Source organism: Dromiciops gliroides, chromosome 3, assembly GCF_019393635.1.
Source record: "Dromiciops gliroides isolate mDroGli1 chromosome 3, mDroGli1.pri, whole genome shotgun sequence".
In the NCBI taxonomy this organism is placed as follows: Eukaryota; Metazoa; Chordata; class Mammalia; order Microbiotheria; family Microbiotheriidae; genus Dromiciops; species Dromiciops gliroides.
The window spans coordinates 532,221,203-532,240,944 of record NC_057863.1 but is presented as its reverse complement, the minus strand read 5'-3'; the positions used below and the strand labels follow the sequence as shown (position 1 = coordinate 532,240,944).

At 38.9% G+C, this 19,742-nt stretch overlaps 1 protein-coding gene across 1 annotated transcript in view; it reads left to right on the top strand.

Annotated features, from left to right (window-relative positions):
- ARHGAP20 (Rho GTPase activating protein 20) overlaps nt 1-19,742 on the top strand; it is a 166,382-nt gene that overhangs the window by 108,715 nt on the left and 37,925 nt on the right. The window contains exons 8-9 of the mRNA XM_043996602.1: nt 5,183-5,249; nt 11,991-12,179. Of these exons, the coding sequence (XP_043852537.1) occupies nt 5,183-5,249; nt 11,991-12,179 (256 nt within the window). The remainder of the gene's footprint in view (nt 1-5,182; nt 5,250-11,990; nt 12,180-19,742) is intronic.

Here is a 19,742-nt window from a genome sequence, read left to right as displayed (position 1 = left end):
ATGGGTAGAGAGATAGATAGCTAGAGCTATAGATATTAACATAGATATCTATAAATATATGTGTGTTTTTACATATATATGTATATATACCCACAATACACATGTATATTTATACATATCTATGCAAGACCACTTATTAAGAACTTAGTATGTATAAGACACTGTGCTTTGATCTAAATAGAAGACGGTCAATGCCACATCTATACCAGCCTGTACCCTTTCCTGTTTTTAGCTCCTTAACTATTTCTGTTTTGAAGAGGAATGTTTGAGAAGTTTGTTTTTTGTTTTTTTCTGGTGGAGGTGACTAGATATTTTAAATGATGGAGGAAAGAGGAGTTGGAAAGTAATTGGGATTGGATAAATTGGAAAAAGTTTTGCTAAAGCAGATCCCAACCCTCCTTCCCTTCTTTGCCTCCTTAATATGTAGACAGCCCAAAAGCAGGTATTCTGCTTTATAGAAAGAGAATGAGAGACAGCATAGCAGTGGAGAGAGGACTGAAATTGGAGTCCTGGGTCTTGAATTCAAATTCCACTCCACCACACAGTAACTTAGGCAAAGCACTTCAGCTCTCTAGGTCTATTTCCCAATCTAGAAAATGGGGAGATGACTAGATGACCTCTGGGTCCTTTCCAGCTCTGAATCTGTGATGCTGTGACTGTTCCATTGACTGAGACCTCCAAGGAAGCAGTTCAGTAAGAAGTTTATCATCACAACTAGATGAACAAAGTATTGTCATTATGTGGTATTTGCTGAGATATTGAAGTGGCTCTGATAATAACGAACATTTCTAAAATGCTTTACACATAGAAAGTGTTTTCTGTATGTTACCATTTGAAATTCACGGAAACCTGGGAGGCAGATGGTACAAATAATTTACCCTCATTTTACAGATGAGGAAATGGAGGCTTAGGCTAAATAGCTTACTCAAAATTCCATGGCGAATAAGTAGTAGGGCCAAAATTTGGACCCGGGACTTCTGGCTCCTGATTCAAGTATCCGTTCTCTTATATTCTACCAATTTCTTATACAAACCACAAATGTAATCATACTCATTTTTACTGAGATTTTACTTGTAACTAAATAGTAGCTAATAGTTCAGTGTCTAGATCAAAAGCAGTTTGCTTGGTGGGTGAGGGGGAGAAATTAGGATTTAATCACCAAAGTTGGAGTAGATTTTAGGAAATAATAGAATGAGAAGACCGCATATTGTAGAGAAATAAACACTTAAATGTATTAGGAGGTCCTAGGGTATTCTCTGAAATACTACTGATTGGGTGACATGGGATGAGCCAGCCTTTGCATTTACCTCATCTGTGACAAAAAAGAGAGAGTAGGGGAGAGTATTCTATGGTCCCTTCCAGATGTAGCATCCAATAGTGGATTCCGCATGGTTTTCTTGAAGGTGTGAGCTCTCTTAATGCATTTCAAGTATGATTGCTTGGACAGCAATTTTACTTACCTAGAAATTCTCCATAACACACTTATTAGATAAAGCAAGTCTCTCCTATTCTTGTTTCTTTTACCCTTTCTTATGCATTTATTTTTATGTATGAAGATCTCTAATTGGTATGAGGTGAAGAGTAAGGCATTAAATCTTGTAAGAGGCTAGTTGCAAAACCATTGTGATTGGTTAGTAGGGAAAGAAACACATTTGATTTAATGATCTTCAGTAGTAATCTCATGAACTTTCTCTCATTTGTTCTTCCTTGGCTAAATTGATCAATTTCTTCACATAAAAAGAATCTTAAAGTATTTAATTTAATTAAAGATGGAGGCTGTTTGCTTATGTACAGTTTCTAAGAATTACAATGCCACTAAATAAAATGAAAGGATTTTGTTAGGGGTCTATCTTCCTATTTGCAGTAAATTAAAACTGAAGTTTTGCCACTGAAATGCATAAGGCATGTTTTTGAACTGTTGGTAATGAAGACGGAGGTTGTCCTTTTGTGTCAAGTTAACATTCTCCATGACTGAAAGAAGGATGACTAAGGAATAGAGTTCTGGACTTGGACTCAGGAAGTCCTGAGTTGAAATCCTATTTCAGGCACCTAATAGGCTGTGGGGCTCTGGACAAGTCACTTCTCAGCTTCAGGTTCCTCATCTATAAAATGGAGAGATAGCACCTTCTTCACTGGATCATTGTGAGAATCAAGATAATATACTTAAGGGGCAGCTAGGTGGCGCAGTGGATAGAGCACCGGCCCTGGATTCAGGAGGACCTGAGTTCAAAGCCAGCCTCAGACACTTGACACTTACTAGCTGTGTGACCCTGGGCAAGTCACTTAACCGCAATTGCCTCACTAAAAAACAAAACAAACCAAAAAAAAGATAATATACTTAAAGTGCTATATGAATTAAGATGATGACGATGATAATAATGATGGTGATGAAACATATAAAAACAAGGCTATGATTTTTAATGAGAAGTCAAGGGGGAAAACAAACATAAATCATCTTGCCAAAGACTGATCTACATCCGACAGTTCCATGAGTAAAAATTTTCTGTTGTAGAATACTTTAACATTATCCTCCAAAAGATATGCCAGGGAAGGTGATCTCTCCTCAAAATGAGACTTCCAGCATCCATTATTTTCTATTAACAAGAGTTATTGTGCTAGTGAATGACTTTGTTTTCCTTGTTTGGAATGGCTGCCCTCCAGATTGAAGATTTTTTCCCTCTCTGTCTTCAGGACACTGCCCAGCTAAAACCCTAAGCAAATCCTTTCTGTGCCATCATGTCAAAGCTACTAGCAACAGGGTTAATGCACTTTATAAAGCTCTTACCCCTGTCCTTCACAATGCTAAATGAATTCTGCTTGTGGTTGTACCAGTTGTATGACAGATATTTATTGTAGGGTCAAACAGAGCCCACATCAAAGATTTTCTGAGAACATTGAGGACCCAACAAAGGCCAACATCCCAAAGAGGAGGTCATTCTCTTGGAAATGAGGAGGAATGTGGAAGAGTGTTCCAAATCCCTAATAGTATAAGAGATACAAATGAAAAGCTCTCTGAGACTTTACCTCCCACCTGCAAATTGAAAGACATAATAAAAATTGGAAACAGTCCATGTTGGAGGGACTGTGGGAAGATAGGAACATGAATACACAGTTGGTAGTATTATAAATTGTTCCATGTGTTCTGGAGAACTATTTGGAATGATTCAGGAAAGATCATTAAGCTAGACCTTTTGGTCTAGCAGTATCACGAATGGGTATATATAATCCAAGGGAGTCGATGGCAGAAAAGAAAATCATCATATAGAAGTATCCCAAAGGTGTTAGAAGCTTAAAATTTATACTAAGACTCTGGGACACACTATATAACACACACACACACACACACACACACACACACACACACACACACACAGCATTGCTTTATGTTGTGGCAAAAAATATTCAGAAATAAATAGATGTACAAATGATTTAGTTATTTTCAGCAATGCAATGATCCAAGACAACCCTGAAGGACTTAAGAAAAATGCAGTCCATCTACAGAGAAAGAACTGTTGGTAGGGGGCAGCTAGGTGAGGCAGTAGATAAAGCATCAGCCCTGGATTCAGGAGGAACTGAGTTTGAATCCAGCCTCACACACTTGACACTAGCTGTATGACCCTAGGCAAGTCACTTAACCCTCATTGCCCTGCAAAAAAAAAAAAAAAAGAAAACAACAACAAAAAATATCGATGGTACCTGAATACAGATGGAAGTATATTTTGTTGTTGTTGTTAGTTCCTTTTTCTAAAGGTTTTTTGTCTGCTGTGTTTTGCACGACTGCACATGTTAACTTATATTGAATTGCTCGACTTCTTAAGGGGGGGATGGGGAGGAAGGAAGAGAATTTGGAACATAAAATTTTAAAAATAGATGTTACAATTTGTTTTTTACATGTAAGGTGGGGGAAAATTCTAAATAAGCAAATAAATTAAAGAAAAATAAAGAAATGGATGCCCATTAGTTGGGGAATAGTTGAACAAATTGAGATATGAGTACAGTAAAATCATCATACTGTAAGGAATGTCTAAGGTATTCATAAAAACAGGAAGGCAGGGGGCAGCTAGGTGGCACAGTGGATAAAGCACCGGCCTTGGATTCAGGAGTACCTGAGTTCAGATCTGGCCTCAGACACTCGACACTTACTAGCTGTGTGACCCTGGGCAAGTCACTTAACCCTCATCACCCTGCCGAAAAACAAAACAAAACAAAATAAAACAAAAAAACAGGAAGGCAAGTATCTGTGACTAATGAAGAAAAGCTTGACATCACTGCTGTAGGAGGTGGAATTTGAACCAAATCTGGGGGATGCTAGAGATTCTAAGAAACAAGGGTGAAGCAAGAATAACCAAGTACCCGGTGGATTCTAGAGTAAAAGGAACTGGGTTCAATTCCTGCTGTGTAGGGCTTAGTGCCTTTGTGACCTCAGACAAATCATTTAATTTTCCCACACCTCAGTTTCCTCATCTCCAAGATGAGGGGGTTGTTCTAGATGGCCTCCAAGGTCTCCCTCAGCTCTAAGTCTGTGCTCTATGATAAGCACAATAGTATAACAATATTGGAAGATGGGAACTCTAATGAACAATCTCAGTTTTGGAAAACAAACAACAAAGCACATCTCTCACCTGGAGAGTTGGGAGGTTATGGATGTAGAATGTGGTACATATTATCAAATGCAATCAGTGGGCCTACTGACTGCTGAAATGCTTTTTTTGTTGCTTTATTACCAAGAACAGTTCAATGGGGACAGGGGAGGAGGAGTAAAGGGAAGTAACAGTGTATAAAAGAAATAAAACAACAACAATAAAAGTTTAAGGGGGAAAAAGGAAATGAGGAAGAGTTCCCTGAACTCTTCAGAAATAGTGAGGATGATAGAAAGTCATAGTATGTGCCTTGCATTCCAAGTGAGGGATTGTTTTTCTCAGCGTATATGATGTTATTTCCCTGGACTATTAATGAAAAAGGGGAGGAGACCTGAATACTTTGGTCTATCTCTGAAAGCTCAGGGGGTGGGGTGGGGGGGGCTCTCAGCCTCCCATGACCTCAGACTCAGTTGTAGCAGGATATAGCCCCAAATAGATAGCAAAATATCCTATTTGGCAATCAGAAAATTGAATATCTCTAGCACAAAGCCAAAAAGAAACCTGCTTTAACTCTTGAGGGGTATCTGTGTTTTGTTTCATAGGGTTCTGCAAAAGACTACCAACTCTGGGTGAATTCTGGGAGAGAAGAAGCTCCATATCCACTCATTGGTAAGTTTCTGGGAAAATCTAAGTAGGGAGGAGGTTTTAAAAAAGTGATTTTAAAGGAAACCCACCAAATATACTTAGTGCTGTTGATCTTGTTACCTTTGGACCATCTCTCCTTTGTTTTATGCTTCCTAAACTAAATGCAATGTTTACTTTTCAGAGAGATTTCTATGGTATCAAGTGAAAATGTAAAAAATATTCTTAAGGCTGAGGAGGAAGCAAAAGCTTCACCTTTATTTGCTTACTAGTTTTCTTGTTTCTCAGTTGATGGATCTTGATTTTTCCACTGTGCTTGGTGCTTATCTGACCACATCTAGAATACTGTGTCTTGACAATATGGAATAGGCCCAGGGAAAGGCAACCAAAGATGGTGAAGGTGTAGTGGGGAGGGGCTGGAGAATGAGCCATCTATGGCAGATCAGTAAGAAGCAGAGATATTTCAGGAAAGTGGAGGGGTGGTGGTGACACAGGTTATGAAAGCAGTCTTGAAGGGTATGAAGTCTGCCATGTGGAAGACACATTCAGTTTGTTTCCCTTAGACTCAGATGGGAGAAATTAGGAGCACTGACAGTCAGAAGTTGCTGAGAGGTACATTTTACTTCACTGTCAGGAAAAACTTCTTAGCAATTAGAGGCATCCCGGCATGGAATGGGATATCTTTAGAGGTGATGGTTTCTCTATCACTGGCTATCCTCAAATGGAGATTAGATGACTCCTAGAATTTGGATGAAATGTCTTCAGAGATCTATGATTTTTCAGAATATCTAACCCATCCAATTTTCAGGGTGGTTTTTTTTTCCTTTTCTTTTTAGCCCATCAATGTTGATTGTAGGATAGTTCCCTTTTCTGCCATGTGCTTATTACTTAAGGCATAATTCATGAATTTTACCTCTAGTTCCCATTCTGACTCTGCTTTGAGAGAACAACTCACAATATAAGCATAACAAACAGTCCATCTGCAAGCAATTAATGAGCATCTTACCTTTGGACTGTTCACAATATTCTCCTACTCTCCAAACCACAATGTTAAATCATGTCTTTGCCTGCACTTCTTAGCATTAATTCCCCATAGGCCATAACTAAAATCATTAGGTCGTTAAGGTAAAGCAGGAGGCTTGGACCAAGAGTTCAAGATCTCCCAGACAATCTCCAAGGTGTTGCTTGCCACCAGCCCATGCCCTGTGATGTTGGCTGGAATTCGGAAGGGCTTCAAAGCCAACCATATTTCCCTGTGCCCAACTTAGGGACTTCTGTCAGCAATTCTCCCTTCAGTGATTGCAAAGGAAGTTATTTTCAGGCATCTCAGCTGCAGGGGATCCTCTCTCTCTGCAGGACAGACACATGTACACACATTTACATTGATTTAAAAAGTCACTTTCATTATGTAATTTCTGTGTCATGTCAAAGAGAATAAATGTCCATGTCACTTGACAACTCTTTCTTGAAAAGCTGCATTAAAAATCAACAAAGTTTGAAACCCTCGAAGATTGGGGCATTAGAAGAGAAGTCGTTTGGAGTGCATTTCAACAGCACAATTTTCACAGTAGTTTCCTGACAGATGCATTGTTCCGTTCAGCCTGACTTGCAAATCCCCTTCCCAGTTAAAGGCAGCTATGAAATGGCGTTACTTAGACTTTCTTATGACATTAGCGAGATTTAGACATAGAGTGGGTCTATCTTGTTCTGCTTGCCCAGTCCTTACACTTGATGTATTTAAGTGTTTAAGTGTGCCTGCCTTTTATCCTGAAGAGAATATTGCTTGGGTTCTGCCTTCACAGATGCCTCTGTGGTCCGCTAGAAGGAGACAGCCTTGGCTTTTGATTAAGACAAGCTGGATTCAAGGCCTGGTTCTCTCACATTCTAACTGTGAATTTGAGCTGAAATTTCACCTTGATGAACTTCATTTTCCTTATCCATAAAATTAAGAATACTTTAGTTCTACTTCCTTCACTGAATTTTTTTTTTTGTGAGAATAAAATGAGAGAACACACACACATATGTGCTTGTGGTAGTTCAGTTGTTTCAGTTGTGTCCAATTCCTCATGACTCCATTTGGAGTTTTCTTGACAAAGATACTGGAGTGGTTTGCCATTTCCTTATCCAGTTCATTTTACAATGAGGAAATTGAAGCAACCAGGGTTAAGTGACTTACCCAGGGTCACACAGCTAGTAAGTGTCTGAGGACAGATTTGAACTCAGAAAGATGTTTTCCTGTCTCTTAGGCCTAGTGTTTTATCCACTGCACCACCTAGCTGTGCATCTATTTATCTGTCTACACACACACACATACACTTATACACATATATACATACATATACACATATACAAAATCTTTGTAAACTCTATCCTTTGTATACACAAAAGTTGTGTAAACTGTCATTCCACCTCTGAAATACTACTGCACAGGCATATATTGTCAGTCTCAATGTGTTGGTTAGTTTTGCTGAACTGCTTCTTTCCCTTCTTTATTCTTGGTAATAGGTGCTGACTTACTATGTAGAATATCAGAGAGGGATAAAGGCACTTATAAATATATATAGCAGATATAAAAGGTAATTAAAATGTTGGCTATAAAAGGAATCCACCTAATACTCAGAAGACTTTCCTTGGGTGCCTTCATTTTTCAATGAGTCAATATTGGTTCACCATTCAGCATTCACCCCTTGCTCTTGTTCCATACTCTGCTCATCTCCTGGAATGATTTAAGAAATGAAGAAAAGGAAAGTGTCAGGAAAGGGGGAAATGTGGTGACCCATTTGGCTCACTCCTATTCTACTCACAATAGCAAACTGTCTTCAAGTTTCTGATCACGTTCTGATCATTTTATTTGGGGGTCAGGCATCTTATAGACATTTGACAGCAGCCCATGTTTATTAACTGCAAACAGCACAAGAGAGCATTATACTAAAGAAGCTAACACAGCTTAGGTAAGACATTCCCTTTTTTTTTTTTCATTTATAATTCAATGGAATGGCCTGCATCAAGAGATAGCAGGTTCCCCGCCCCCCCCCTCACCACACCTACCCACACACCCCTCATCTTGTAAGTTTTCTAGCAGCAGCCAGATAACCAGTTGTAGTTTATGTTACATTTGGGATGCTCTTGTGCAAGGTTTGGAATAGGTAGCTCCTGAGGTCCTTTCCAACTCTCAAATTCAATGATAGTAGGCAGTAAGATAAATATAAAAAGGCAAAGTGGTTTAGAGGGAGTCAAGAAATCTGTATTCAAGTCTGGACTCTGAAACATATCAGCTGGGTGACCATGGACAAGGCTTTTCCTGCTCTTTCCTCCGGGCAGCTTTCGAAGTCTCTGCTTGTAGTTAACAGATTGGTTGGCCGTCTTCATTAGTGGAGGTAAGTTCCATCCTGGGAGTTGCCTACACTAATGAAATCATGATGATGCACAGATATTTATAATGTGTGCACCTTTTGATGTTAAGTATATTAGAGCAAGTTCAACAAAGAATTATTGGAGATTCAAGGGAAAAGACCATTGTTGGCAAGGTGGGACCAGAGAAGGCATTGATCTGTGTGTTCTCGGTTCTTAACAAACTAAATTGTTAAATTTATTGCATTTAATTTAGTCCCTATATAGCTCTTGGTTATGTTGTTTTGTTTTGTTTTGTTTTGTTTGGAGTTTTTTTAGGAGCTAAGAGGCTGAGTCAAAATGCCCAGCTTCAGAGGAGCTTTGGGCACTTGCTCATTTGCCCTCAGTTCTTCAAGTTGGTTCCCCTTGGCACCTTTGTGGGAAATTCTCTGGGTGGCAGCATCCTTTATGCTCTTAACAGCATCAGGGACATTATGGGTGCTTGAAAGATAACAGTGATTGTCACATCAACACTGTGTTTCCTGTGTTCTGCGGGCTTTGTAGTCCTGAACTATTTATTAGCCATGTGTCATTCTTCACACACATTTCTTTCATTTGTAGCCTCCCCTTCTCCTTTTTTTGGCTGAATAGGTGGAAGTTGCTATAATAATTTATTATGGCTGGAGCTTCATCAGTGTGTTGGGATCTCTGCCAGAGGAATAAGAAAAGCACAGCACGGGTTTCTTAAGTTTAATGAGATAAAGTAGGAATGAGATGAAGGACACCTTAGTTGCTCCCTTAAAATATCTGCATAACAGCAAAATTGGGAACACAGAGACCTTTGAAGATAGGATGGATGAAAACTATTACCCCCAGTGCATGAAGGAATGACCCACCAACATGTACTCAATTTTTAAACCCCAGGAGTTGGGTTGTCCAATCTATGAATGGTCTATGCTGCTCATTGATTCCTATAGTCTTGCTGTCATCCCCTCCCTGACAGTTCTCCCATTGCCCATTGCAACTCATGGCAGAAGAGAAGACTGAGAGTGGACAGAGTTGTTCCCAGTAAATACTGTTGATTCTTAACTATCCAGGGTCATATCCAGTATGTGAATGATCTGTCCAGGTCAACATTATGGGAATTGCCTACACCACTGAAATCATGATGATGCACAGATATCTATAATGTGTGAAGCATTCAACGTTAAATATATTAGAGAAAGATCAACAAAGTATTATAGGAGATCCAAGGGAAAAGAGCATTATTGGCAAGGTGGGACCAGAGAAAACATTGATTTGTGTGTTCTTGGACCATAACAAAATAAATTGTTAACTTTATTGCATTTAATTTAGTCCTATGTAGCTCTCGGTTATGTTTTTTGTTTGTTTTGTTTTTGTTTTTGTTAAGGGGCTAGGATAGAGAGGACATTTTCCAGCCCAACTGGACTATTCTATCCTTCACACATTCCTTGTTCTTTTCTACCTCTGTGCCCATTGCCTAAAATGCCTTTCTTCCTTCTCTTCACCTGCTAACCGTCCTTTTTTTTTCTAATTTGTTTTGATGCTCCTTGTTTTTACATCGACTGCATTGCTAAAGAAAAGAAAGCAGTTAAGTAAAATTAACATATACGTCCAAAGAAAAAATATCTGATATTATATTCACTGTTCCACATCTCTAATCTCCCCCAACTCTGCAAAGGATTGGAGGAGGTGCCTTCTCTTTTTTTCTTCTTTTGGGATTAAGCTTAAGCATTATAAATTCACAGCATTCGGTTTTGATTGATATATTGTTGTGCTTCCCATTTACACTGCTGTAGTTGTTGGATGTACTATTTTCCTGGTTGTGTGTACTTCACTTTGAATTGGTTCATATAAGTCTTCCCATGCATCACTGAATAAATCATTCACTTTTTGATTCTGAAGCACAATAATATCCCTTTACATTCACAAACCACGTTTAGACATTTTCCAGTTGATGGATATATATTGTATTTGCTTGCTGTCTGTTGTTGTTCAGTCATTTTTCAGTAATTTCTGACTCTTTCATGACACCATTTGGGATTTTCTTGGCAAAGATACTGGAGTGGTTTGCCATTTCCTTCTCTAGGTCATTTTTTGGTGAGGCAATAGGGGTTAAGTAACTTGCCCAGGGTCACACAGCTTGTAAGTGTCAAGTGTCTGAGGCCAGATTTGAACTCAGGTCCTCCTGAATCCAGGGCCGGTGCTCTATCCACTGTGCCACCTAGCTGTCCCCTCCAGGTCATTTTGACAGATGAGGAAACTGCAACAAACAAGGTTAAATGACTCACCCAGGTTAACATAGCTAGTAAGTATCTGAGGCCAGATTTGAACACAGGAAGATAAATCTTCCTGACTCCTAGCCCCACACTCTGTCCACTGTACCATGAAGCTGCCCCTTGTGTTTGCCACCCATCCTTTAAAGTAGAACTTAGATGTGACTCCTACTTGAAGTCTTGTCTTTTCATTGGTAGCAGTCTTCCCCCTTGGTATTTTGGGTAGCATTTTGTTTTATATCTCTATAATGTACTCATCAGGTAGCATTTTGTATTAGAGTTCTTGGCTTTTCTCCCCCACTAAAATGTAGCTTCCCTAAGATCACAGAATTATGTCATCTTGAAATATTACTTCTCTCCTGATGCCTAGCAGAAAGTTTTGTACCCAGCAGACACCTAATAAATAATGGGTAGATGGATGAATGGTTGGATCATTGAATCAGGGAAGTGTAGAGCTTGTAACCAATATCTGACTATAATGCTAGTACAACCGATTTTTCATAATATCTGTCCTTCTTCCTTTTTTTTTTTTGTAAGGAATTAGCAGAATAAGAGAGATGCACTCAGATGTAGACACAAACCTTTTAGCTTTATAAAAATTTAAAAGTTTTATGGTTCTGTTTTCCCCAAGGAAAGACAATAAAAAAAAAAATGTGCTCCTTGCTATTCTTGAGAGTAGAGCACTTAGTTTGTATTGTAAAATGTTCCCTCTGGACCTCTGAGTGATGATTACTGCCCAACAATGTATATAGACTTTTTAATGCAAGTTACCTAGATGCAACAAAATGGGTAAGTAGCTCAATAGATAGGAGACCATGAGTTGGGAAGACCCAAATTTAAATCTGGCCTCAGACACTGCTGTATGATGTTGCACAAGTCATTTATCCCTGTTTGCCTTAATTTCCTCATCTGTAAAATGAGCTGGAAAAGGAAATGGCAAACCATGCCAGTATCTTTGCCAAGAGAACCCTAAATGGGGGTCACAAAGAGTCAGACAGGACTGAAATCACTGACCAACAACAGCCAGACACAAATTAATAGTCATTTCATTCCATTCCATACGTTTTCACAACAAAGTAGTTATGGTTTAACTCTGTGACCTAGCTATTCAAAATCTGTTATTTGGAACTTTCTCTTCTAGGTCATGAATATCCTTATGGAATTAAAATGAGCCATCTTCGAGACACTTCATTCCTGATGCAAGGATCAAAGGATTCACCATCCCCTTTGGACCTCCAGGAGTCCTTCCTCATAGAGCAGCTGCCTCGGGAGATGCAGTGTCAGTTCATCCTGAAGCCCAGCCGCCTGGCCGGGAGCCAACCACTGACTGGTGAGTGGCTTTACCTCACAGAGGCAGCATTCAGAACCAAGTGTGCAAAACTGAAAACTGCTATTATACAAATATGAGTTACTTAAGGCAAGGGACAGAGAGGAACACATTATAGCCAGAGGAGCTTTTTCTCTCAGGTTACGTTCTCTTTACACTTAAATAAAGGGTCATATTAATTATCAATGAAAATCAGTGGACAGACAACAACAGTATTTTCCATCATTTGCTTTCCATACTTCCCTTTCTACTTTAAGCCTGTGCTCACTAGAATGACTGAAACCAGGTGAAATTATCAGTGCTTCCTCAGCCCCTGTCTTTGCAAACCTTTCTCTCTTCTCACCATATACAAAACTGCATTCGTGTTTAAGAACACAGGGCTTGAAATCAGGGATACTCGAGTTCAAATCCTGCCTCAGAAGCTTAACTAGTTGTGTGACTTTGAGCAAGTCACTTAATCTCTCTTTGCCTCCGTGTCCTCATCTATTAAATGGAAATAATAATAGAAGTTTGTTGTAAGGATCAAATGAGATAATTTAATTCATAAAACTCATGATAAACCTTAAAATACTTTGTAAATGTTGTCATTATTATTGTCACCTAATGGATAAAGCATGAGAATTAGGCCTCAAGGAAGACATGGCTCAAAAGACTATGGTACTCTGCTTGGTGGTGTTAAGGGCTAAAATTCTAGCTATTCTGTCTAAAATATCTAATGAGTGGTCGCCAATAAATTACAAGCCTTAGCAAGAGTTAGGCTTTTAAGCATTTATTAAGGAGAATAAGAATTTGGTAAAGAGAGAAGAAAAAGGCCTAGATTCCTATCTATTAAAGGGAGAGCACATTTCTAGCTCCCTTCTCCACCGGAGTCCTCAGGAAAGAGCCCCAGACCGAGCGCCGGTCTCTTCCTTCTTCCTCTCACTAGCCAACGTCACTTCCTGACACCAAAGAAAAGACACATGTTCTTGCCCTCAAAGACCTTCCTTTCATGGCGGAACTTTTCTACAGTAAGTCTCCAGCAGGTGGCATCACTCCAATCGTTACAGTGGCTGATATATATGAAAAGCAGGAGAAAATAAAGCTACACAAAAGCAGAGCATTCCAGTGATGCTGGATAAATCTCTGTCTGGCTTTCTGAATTATGTGAGTTCTAAAACCTATGGTTATATCTGTCATCTTGTCATGTTCTGGACTGGACAGTCTTCTTCCACCTCACAATCACAGAAGACAGTATAGACATGGACCTGGAGGGAAGCTTCGAGATTATCTAAGGTAACCCCATCCTTTTACAAGTAAGGAAGTGAGGATTCAGAGAGTGACTTGCCCACAGTCACACAGCTATCACGTATCACTTGGGATATTTGAACCTCAAGTCTCCTAATAACAAATGCTGGGCTCTTTCTACTACCTAGGCTGCTTTCTCCCTCACTACTCTGGAATTTTTCAAAAGTACAACATAATGAAATTGATAATTAGCTCACCACTAATTTGAGCTTCAAGTTAAAAGCCTTAGTAAATTAGAAAGCATCTTGAGGACCATATCCTAATCATCTTCCTTTCTCCTCCCATTTTCTCTTCATTCTCCCTTCCCAACACAAAACACACACATCTAACACAAAATTACTGCATCAGATTTTCTGGATGTTTTGGGGTTCAAGAAAAGTAGGTATGTTTTAATAGAGCTTTGAAAAAAAGAAAACTTTTGGGGCAACTAGGTGACGCAGTGGATAGAGCACCGGCCCTGGAGTCAGGAATACCTGGGTTCAAATGCAGCCTCAAACACTTAACACTTACTAACTGTGTGACCCTGGGCAAGTCACTTAATCCCAATTGCCTCACCAAAAAAAAAAAGGAAAACTTTGAGTCCCAATTTTTGGTCCAGAGAAGGTAATACATACTCAGTGAAGTTAGGTAATGTTGAGCAGTATTCCTCCCTTTGTGGATGTCATATCATTCCTAATGTATATGAAGTGTCTTGAGGTCAAGGACCATTTAGTAGCTAGGCTTTCAATAGTCTCCCACTCCTACTGCCCCCACTGAATAGAGTCAGCAGTTAATGAATGTCACCTGTATATGCACACACTTAGTTTTCAATAAGTGCTTGTTTAATTGAATTGCACTGATTCTAAAGATTGAATTGTATGTAAAACAGGAGAAAATGCATTCCAGAATGTCATAAAGAAATTTCAAAAAGTAATTGAAAATTATTTTCATCCATTCAGTTTGAAGAATAGTTTTTTCACCATAGTATTTTTGTACTCTTCAAAAGCTCGTATTATATACTAGTGCCTACATGAGGCCTTTAGTGATCTTTGCTAGCTGTTAGTGATTCCATCCCCAACCCCTCCTTGGAAAAAAAAATGACTGTGTAAGTATATCCTTATATCTACTTGTAGTCTACCCTGATAGAACAAAAGCTCCTTGAGGTCAAGGGGCTGTTTTATTTTTGTCTTTCTATCTCCAAGTCAGTCAATAATCATTTATTAAACTCCTACTATATGCAAGGCACTGTGCTGTTTGCTCAGGATAAAGAAAGGCAAAATACAGTCCTCCTCTCAAGGCAGTCACAGACTGATGGTGCAGACAATATGCCAACAACTATGTACAAACAAGATATATACAGGATAGAATAGAGATGATCAACAGAGGGACAGTACTAACATCAAGGAGGACTGGGAAGGAATTCTTGTGGAAGTTGGTATTTTAGTTGGGAAACTAAATGATGCTTGGAACATTCTAAGCACTTCATAAATGCTTGTTCATTCTCTAACCTGCTCCTTAACTTTCTTTTGGTTTCTAGTTTTGTTTTTTGTTTTTTGTTTTTTTTCCTTTCGGGGGATAGCACTGGACGTGTTTTCAGTTGGCACTCAATAAATGTCTTTTCCCCAGAGATAATGACATAGGTGAGATCTCTATTTTTGATGACTGTTGTAAAACCTTTTAGACACATAGCCAACCCCACAGGTGGCAGCATGATTCATTGAATGTACATTAGCAGGTATCTCCTGTTAAGTGACTGTGTTTTTATTGAAGAACACTTTCATGGAGAGATTATGAAATTACTATGTTGTTGTGCACATAGGTGGTTTATTCATCTATTAATGTCATTGTTTTAAGTCATGAAGTCATTGTCACAGTGGTCAATAATGGATTGGTTATTATCTCTGTAGCGCCCAACAATTCGTTAAACATTTACTGAGTTCTGACTATGCACAAGACACTGTGCTATGGGTCTATAAAAAAGATACAGAGAAATATAAAATTAGGTTGTTGCCCATATAATAGAGATGATGACCAGTACACAGGATGTTGGACAGAGAAGAGGGTTAAAAAATACATGAAAAGTACAAACTAAAATGAAAGATTGTAGGAGGGAGTGGTTTCTTCTAGATGGAGGTGGAGGAAAGGAATAGGTCAGAGAATGCTACGTGAATGAGCAATGTAGGACTATTTTTAGGGGATTTGGTTGAAGAGAAAGAGAAGTAACCATCTTGGGAGTAGTCTTTTGTTTCTTCTGAAAACTTCCTGGTTCCCATTTGGCTAAAAATGGGCTTAGTCACATTCAGAACAGAAGATCATTTTACTTCATTTAATTGAGCATGCATTTGTTAAAGTACTACTGAGTACTAGGCATTGTGGTCATTGAAACAAAAAATAATCCCTGCCCTCTTGGTGCTTGAATTCTTTTGAATTTGTAAAAGAGATGATTAAATATCAGAGGAGGGAAAGAGTGGTATTGTGGAAAGAGCAGTGGCTCAGGAGTTAGAAGATGTGGGTTCAAATCCTGCCTCTTATCTGCTACTTTTATGTCTCTGGGCAAGTTGCTTAACCTCCCTGCTCCTCAGTTTCTTCATCTGTAAAGTGAAAAGATAAACCATATCGCTTCCTTTCAGCCCTAAATCTGTGACCTTTTAACAACTAAAAGGTTCAGGAAAGGAGGTGGTACCTGAGCTGATCCTAGAAATAATGAGATTATTCTAAGAGGAAGAAGTATATTGTCAATTATGGGGCACAGACTGTTGAGGAGCATAAAGGCAAGAAATAGAATGCTGAATCTTGGGAGGAACAAGTAGGTCAATTTAGTTGGAATTTAAAGTATTTGGGGGTAGTAATGTGAAATAATTCCGGAAAAATAGACTGGAGCCAAGATAGGAAGGATTTCAAATGCTAGACTATGGAGTTTGTATTTGATCTCCAAATAATAATAGAGGGTCATTGAAGTTTCTTGAGCCAGGGAATGACATAATAGACTGTGGTTTTGAAATGTTATTTTGGCTTCTGTGTAGAAGATGTATTGGTGGGGAGGGATTAAAATCAGAGAAACAAGTAAGGAGACTATTGCAATAATATAAGCAAAATGTGATGGGACCCTGAACTAGGACATAATTAAATGCGGTTTAAGAAAGTGAAACAGAAAATCAAGAAAGGATGCTAACTTCCCAGTTAGCCTATAGATTCTTCTCAGACTCACTTTTGTGCTTTTTTAGATATTTGTTATTATTTCAGTGCTTCATTTATGTATCTTCCAAGTGAAAGTCTAGATTATTGAGAACACTTCTATGTCTGCCCTCCCCAACCCCCAAAATGTCTAGCATGGTAGACATTTCACAAAAATCCTTACTGGATTAACATAGTATATTCATATCAATTCATTCAAACTGGATTAATGTAATTAATTCCATTCCAATACTCCTCAGTGTTCCTTATTAATGTTGTTAGCAGAAGACATGTTCATCACCCTCATAGAGTTCACAATTTATCAGAGTAGGGGCACAGGATAAGATGTGTATACATGAACACATACAGGAGATATCATATGTTTAAATACCAAATAAAGCCTACAGATAATGAAAACTGTAAGAATTTAGAAGTAGAGATAGGAGGCAAGTAGGTGATGAAGTAGATAGAGCACCAGCCCTGGAGTCAGGAGAATCTGAGTTCAAATCTGGCCTTAGACACTTGACATTTACTAGCTGTGTGACCCTGGGCAGGTCAATGAATTCCACGTGCCTCAAAAGAAGAAGAAAAGGGGGAGGAGGAGGAAGGGGGGGGGGCAGGGAATATATTCCAGTAATGAAGCACAATAGAAGCAAAATTATAGAGATGGGACTGTGTGGGCTATTTTAAGGGTAGCTAGAGTGAGCAGAGTAATCTGGCTGCACAGGGTAGAAAATATTGGGAGAAAACTTTAGGAAGGAAGTTGGGATCCGATTGTGTCACACCTCGATATTTCAGTCCAGAATTTGGACTTACAGGAAGGAATATCACCAGAAGTAGGAAGTCTACTTAGAAAATTATTTGGTAGTAACCCAAGCATCAAGTTGCAAGAGCCTGGCCTAGGGTGGTGGATGCATAACTAGACAGGAAGGGACAACCTTGTAATAACAAGGGCATAATTAATACGTTGAGAAGGATGTTGATAAGCTACAGAGCTGTCCAGTGGGGGGGGGGTCACATAAGATGATCGAGGGCTTTTGAGATCATCCCATATGAGGATCCAAAGGAAAAGGGTTACCTAGACTAGAGAAGAAAAAACTTTCTAATAGGATAATGGTTTCCAAGTATTTGAATGACTGTCATGGGCTGGGTGGGGAACAGTAAAGTGGCCAATTTGCAGAGTGGACTAGGAATAAAAAGTAGAAATTGCAAAGAAGCAAATTTAAGTTGGCTGTAAAGAAAAGTTTACTAGAAATTAGCGTTTTCCACATTTCCACGGGATGGGCTGTCTCAGGAGACAATGGGTTCCCCTCACTGGAAGTCTCTGAGCAAAAACTGATCGACTACTCATCAAAGTATTTTTTTTTTTTATGGTAACATTTTGTTTTTAACCCACAGTTGTTTCCAGATAGATCCCTGTCCATATCCCTGGGAGCCTTCCCTTGTCATAAAAGAGAAAAGGGCATTTAAACAAAGTAAACCTCTACGAATAGGAATGCATATGTATAGCTTGTTATTCTGAATCATTTCAACCAATCAACAGGTATTTTTTAAAATACCCATGTACTAATTGCACATGGATGACTTTTATTGAATTGCTTGATTTCCTAGGGAGGTTTGAGGAGGGAGGGAGGAAGAAAATTTAGAACACAGAATTAGCTCAAAGACCTTAATATCATCAGAGTGGGCTCAAGGAGGGAATAACATACACACCCAATTCGGAGGAGTAATTTATTTAACTCTATAGGAAAGTAGGAGGGGAAGAGGATAAGGAGGGAAGGATGAAAGAAGGGAGGGCAGAGTAGGGGAGGGGACAGTCAGAAGCAAAACACTTTGGAGGAGGAATAGGGTAAAAGAAGATAGAAAATAGGGTAAATATCAAGGGAAGAGAATAGGATGGAGGGAAACAGTTATGATGATTGATTATAATAGCAAAACATATGGTACCTGCTTTGGGCTATTTTGAAGAAAATTTTTTGTCAAGTTTAAGGTACTATATAAAAGTTATGATGGACTGGATACTATCAGAAAAACCTGAAAAGATCTACATTAATTGAAGCAGAGAGAAATGTACTGTATTCAGAATAACAGCAATAGTGTAAGATGATCTGCTGGGAAGCACGTGGTTATTTTCAGCAAGGCAATGATCCAATATAACTCTGAAGGACTTATGAAAATTGCAATCCATCTACAGAGAAAGAACTGATGGTATCTGAAAACAGATTGAAACACTTTTTTTTTTGACAATTCCTTAATCTGAAGTTTTGTTTTTATCTGTTTTCTCTCACAACCTAGCTAATGTGGAGATGTTTTCCATGACTACTCACGTATAACATATTGAATTGCCTGAGTTCTTGGGGGTGGGGAAGGAGGGAGGAAGAGAAGGTGGAACACAAAGTTTTAAAAAAATTGATGTCAAAATTTGTTTTTACATGTAATTTGGAAAATAAAATTCTAAACATTTTTAAAAAGTAAAGTACCCATGTGCCCAGAACTCTGTTAGGCACTAGGTATTCAGAGTCCCTGCTCCTTAAGGCCTGTATGTTGCACTGGGGAAACAACAAGTACACATGTCTCACCATAGTTCTCTGAACTCCTCATATTCATTTTCCTTAAGGCCTATTAATATCCCATCACATTGATGTGGCCTAATTTGCTTAGCCATTCTCCAAACTAGTGTGTACCCGTGTTTGTTTCCTATTCTTTGCTAACTCAGAAAACACTGCTATGAATATTTTGGTATGTAGGAGACCTTTTGATCTGTGGCCTTTTTGTGGTAGGTATATGACTGGCAGTGGAATTTCTGGGTCAAAGAGTACAAACAGTTTAGTCACTTTCTTGTTTGTCTGTCTTACAAAATTATTTTCCAGAATGATTAGACCAATTCACAGCTTCACTGGCAGTATATTGGTGTGCCCGTCTTCCCACAGTCCCTCCATCCTTGACTATTTCTGTCAGAAAGCTGTTACCCACAATGTGAAATAATATAGAGGACAAGTGGAATGAGGGCAGAGAAAAGGCTACTAGATCTGTCCAAGGTCATTGGTGATACCCAAAGGAAAGTTTAAGAATAAGGGTGAGAATGGAAGTGATGTTAGTGGTTAAGGAGTAAATGGGTATTGGGGAAAT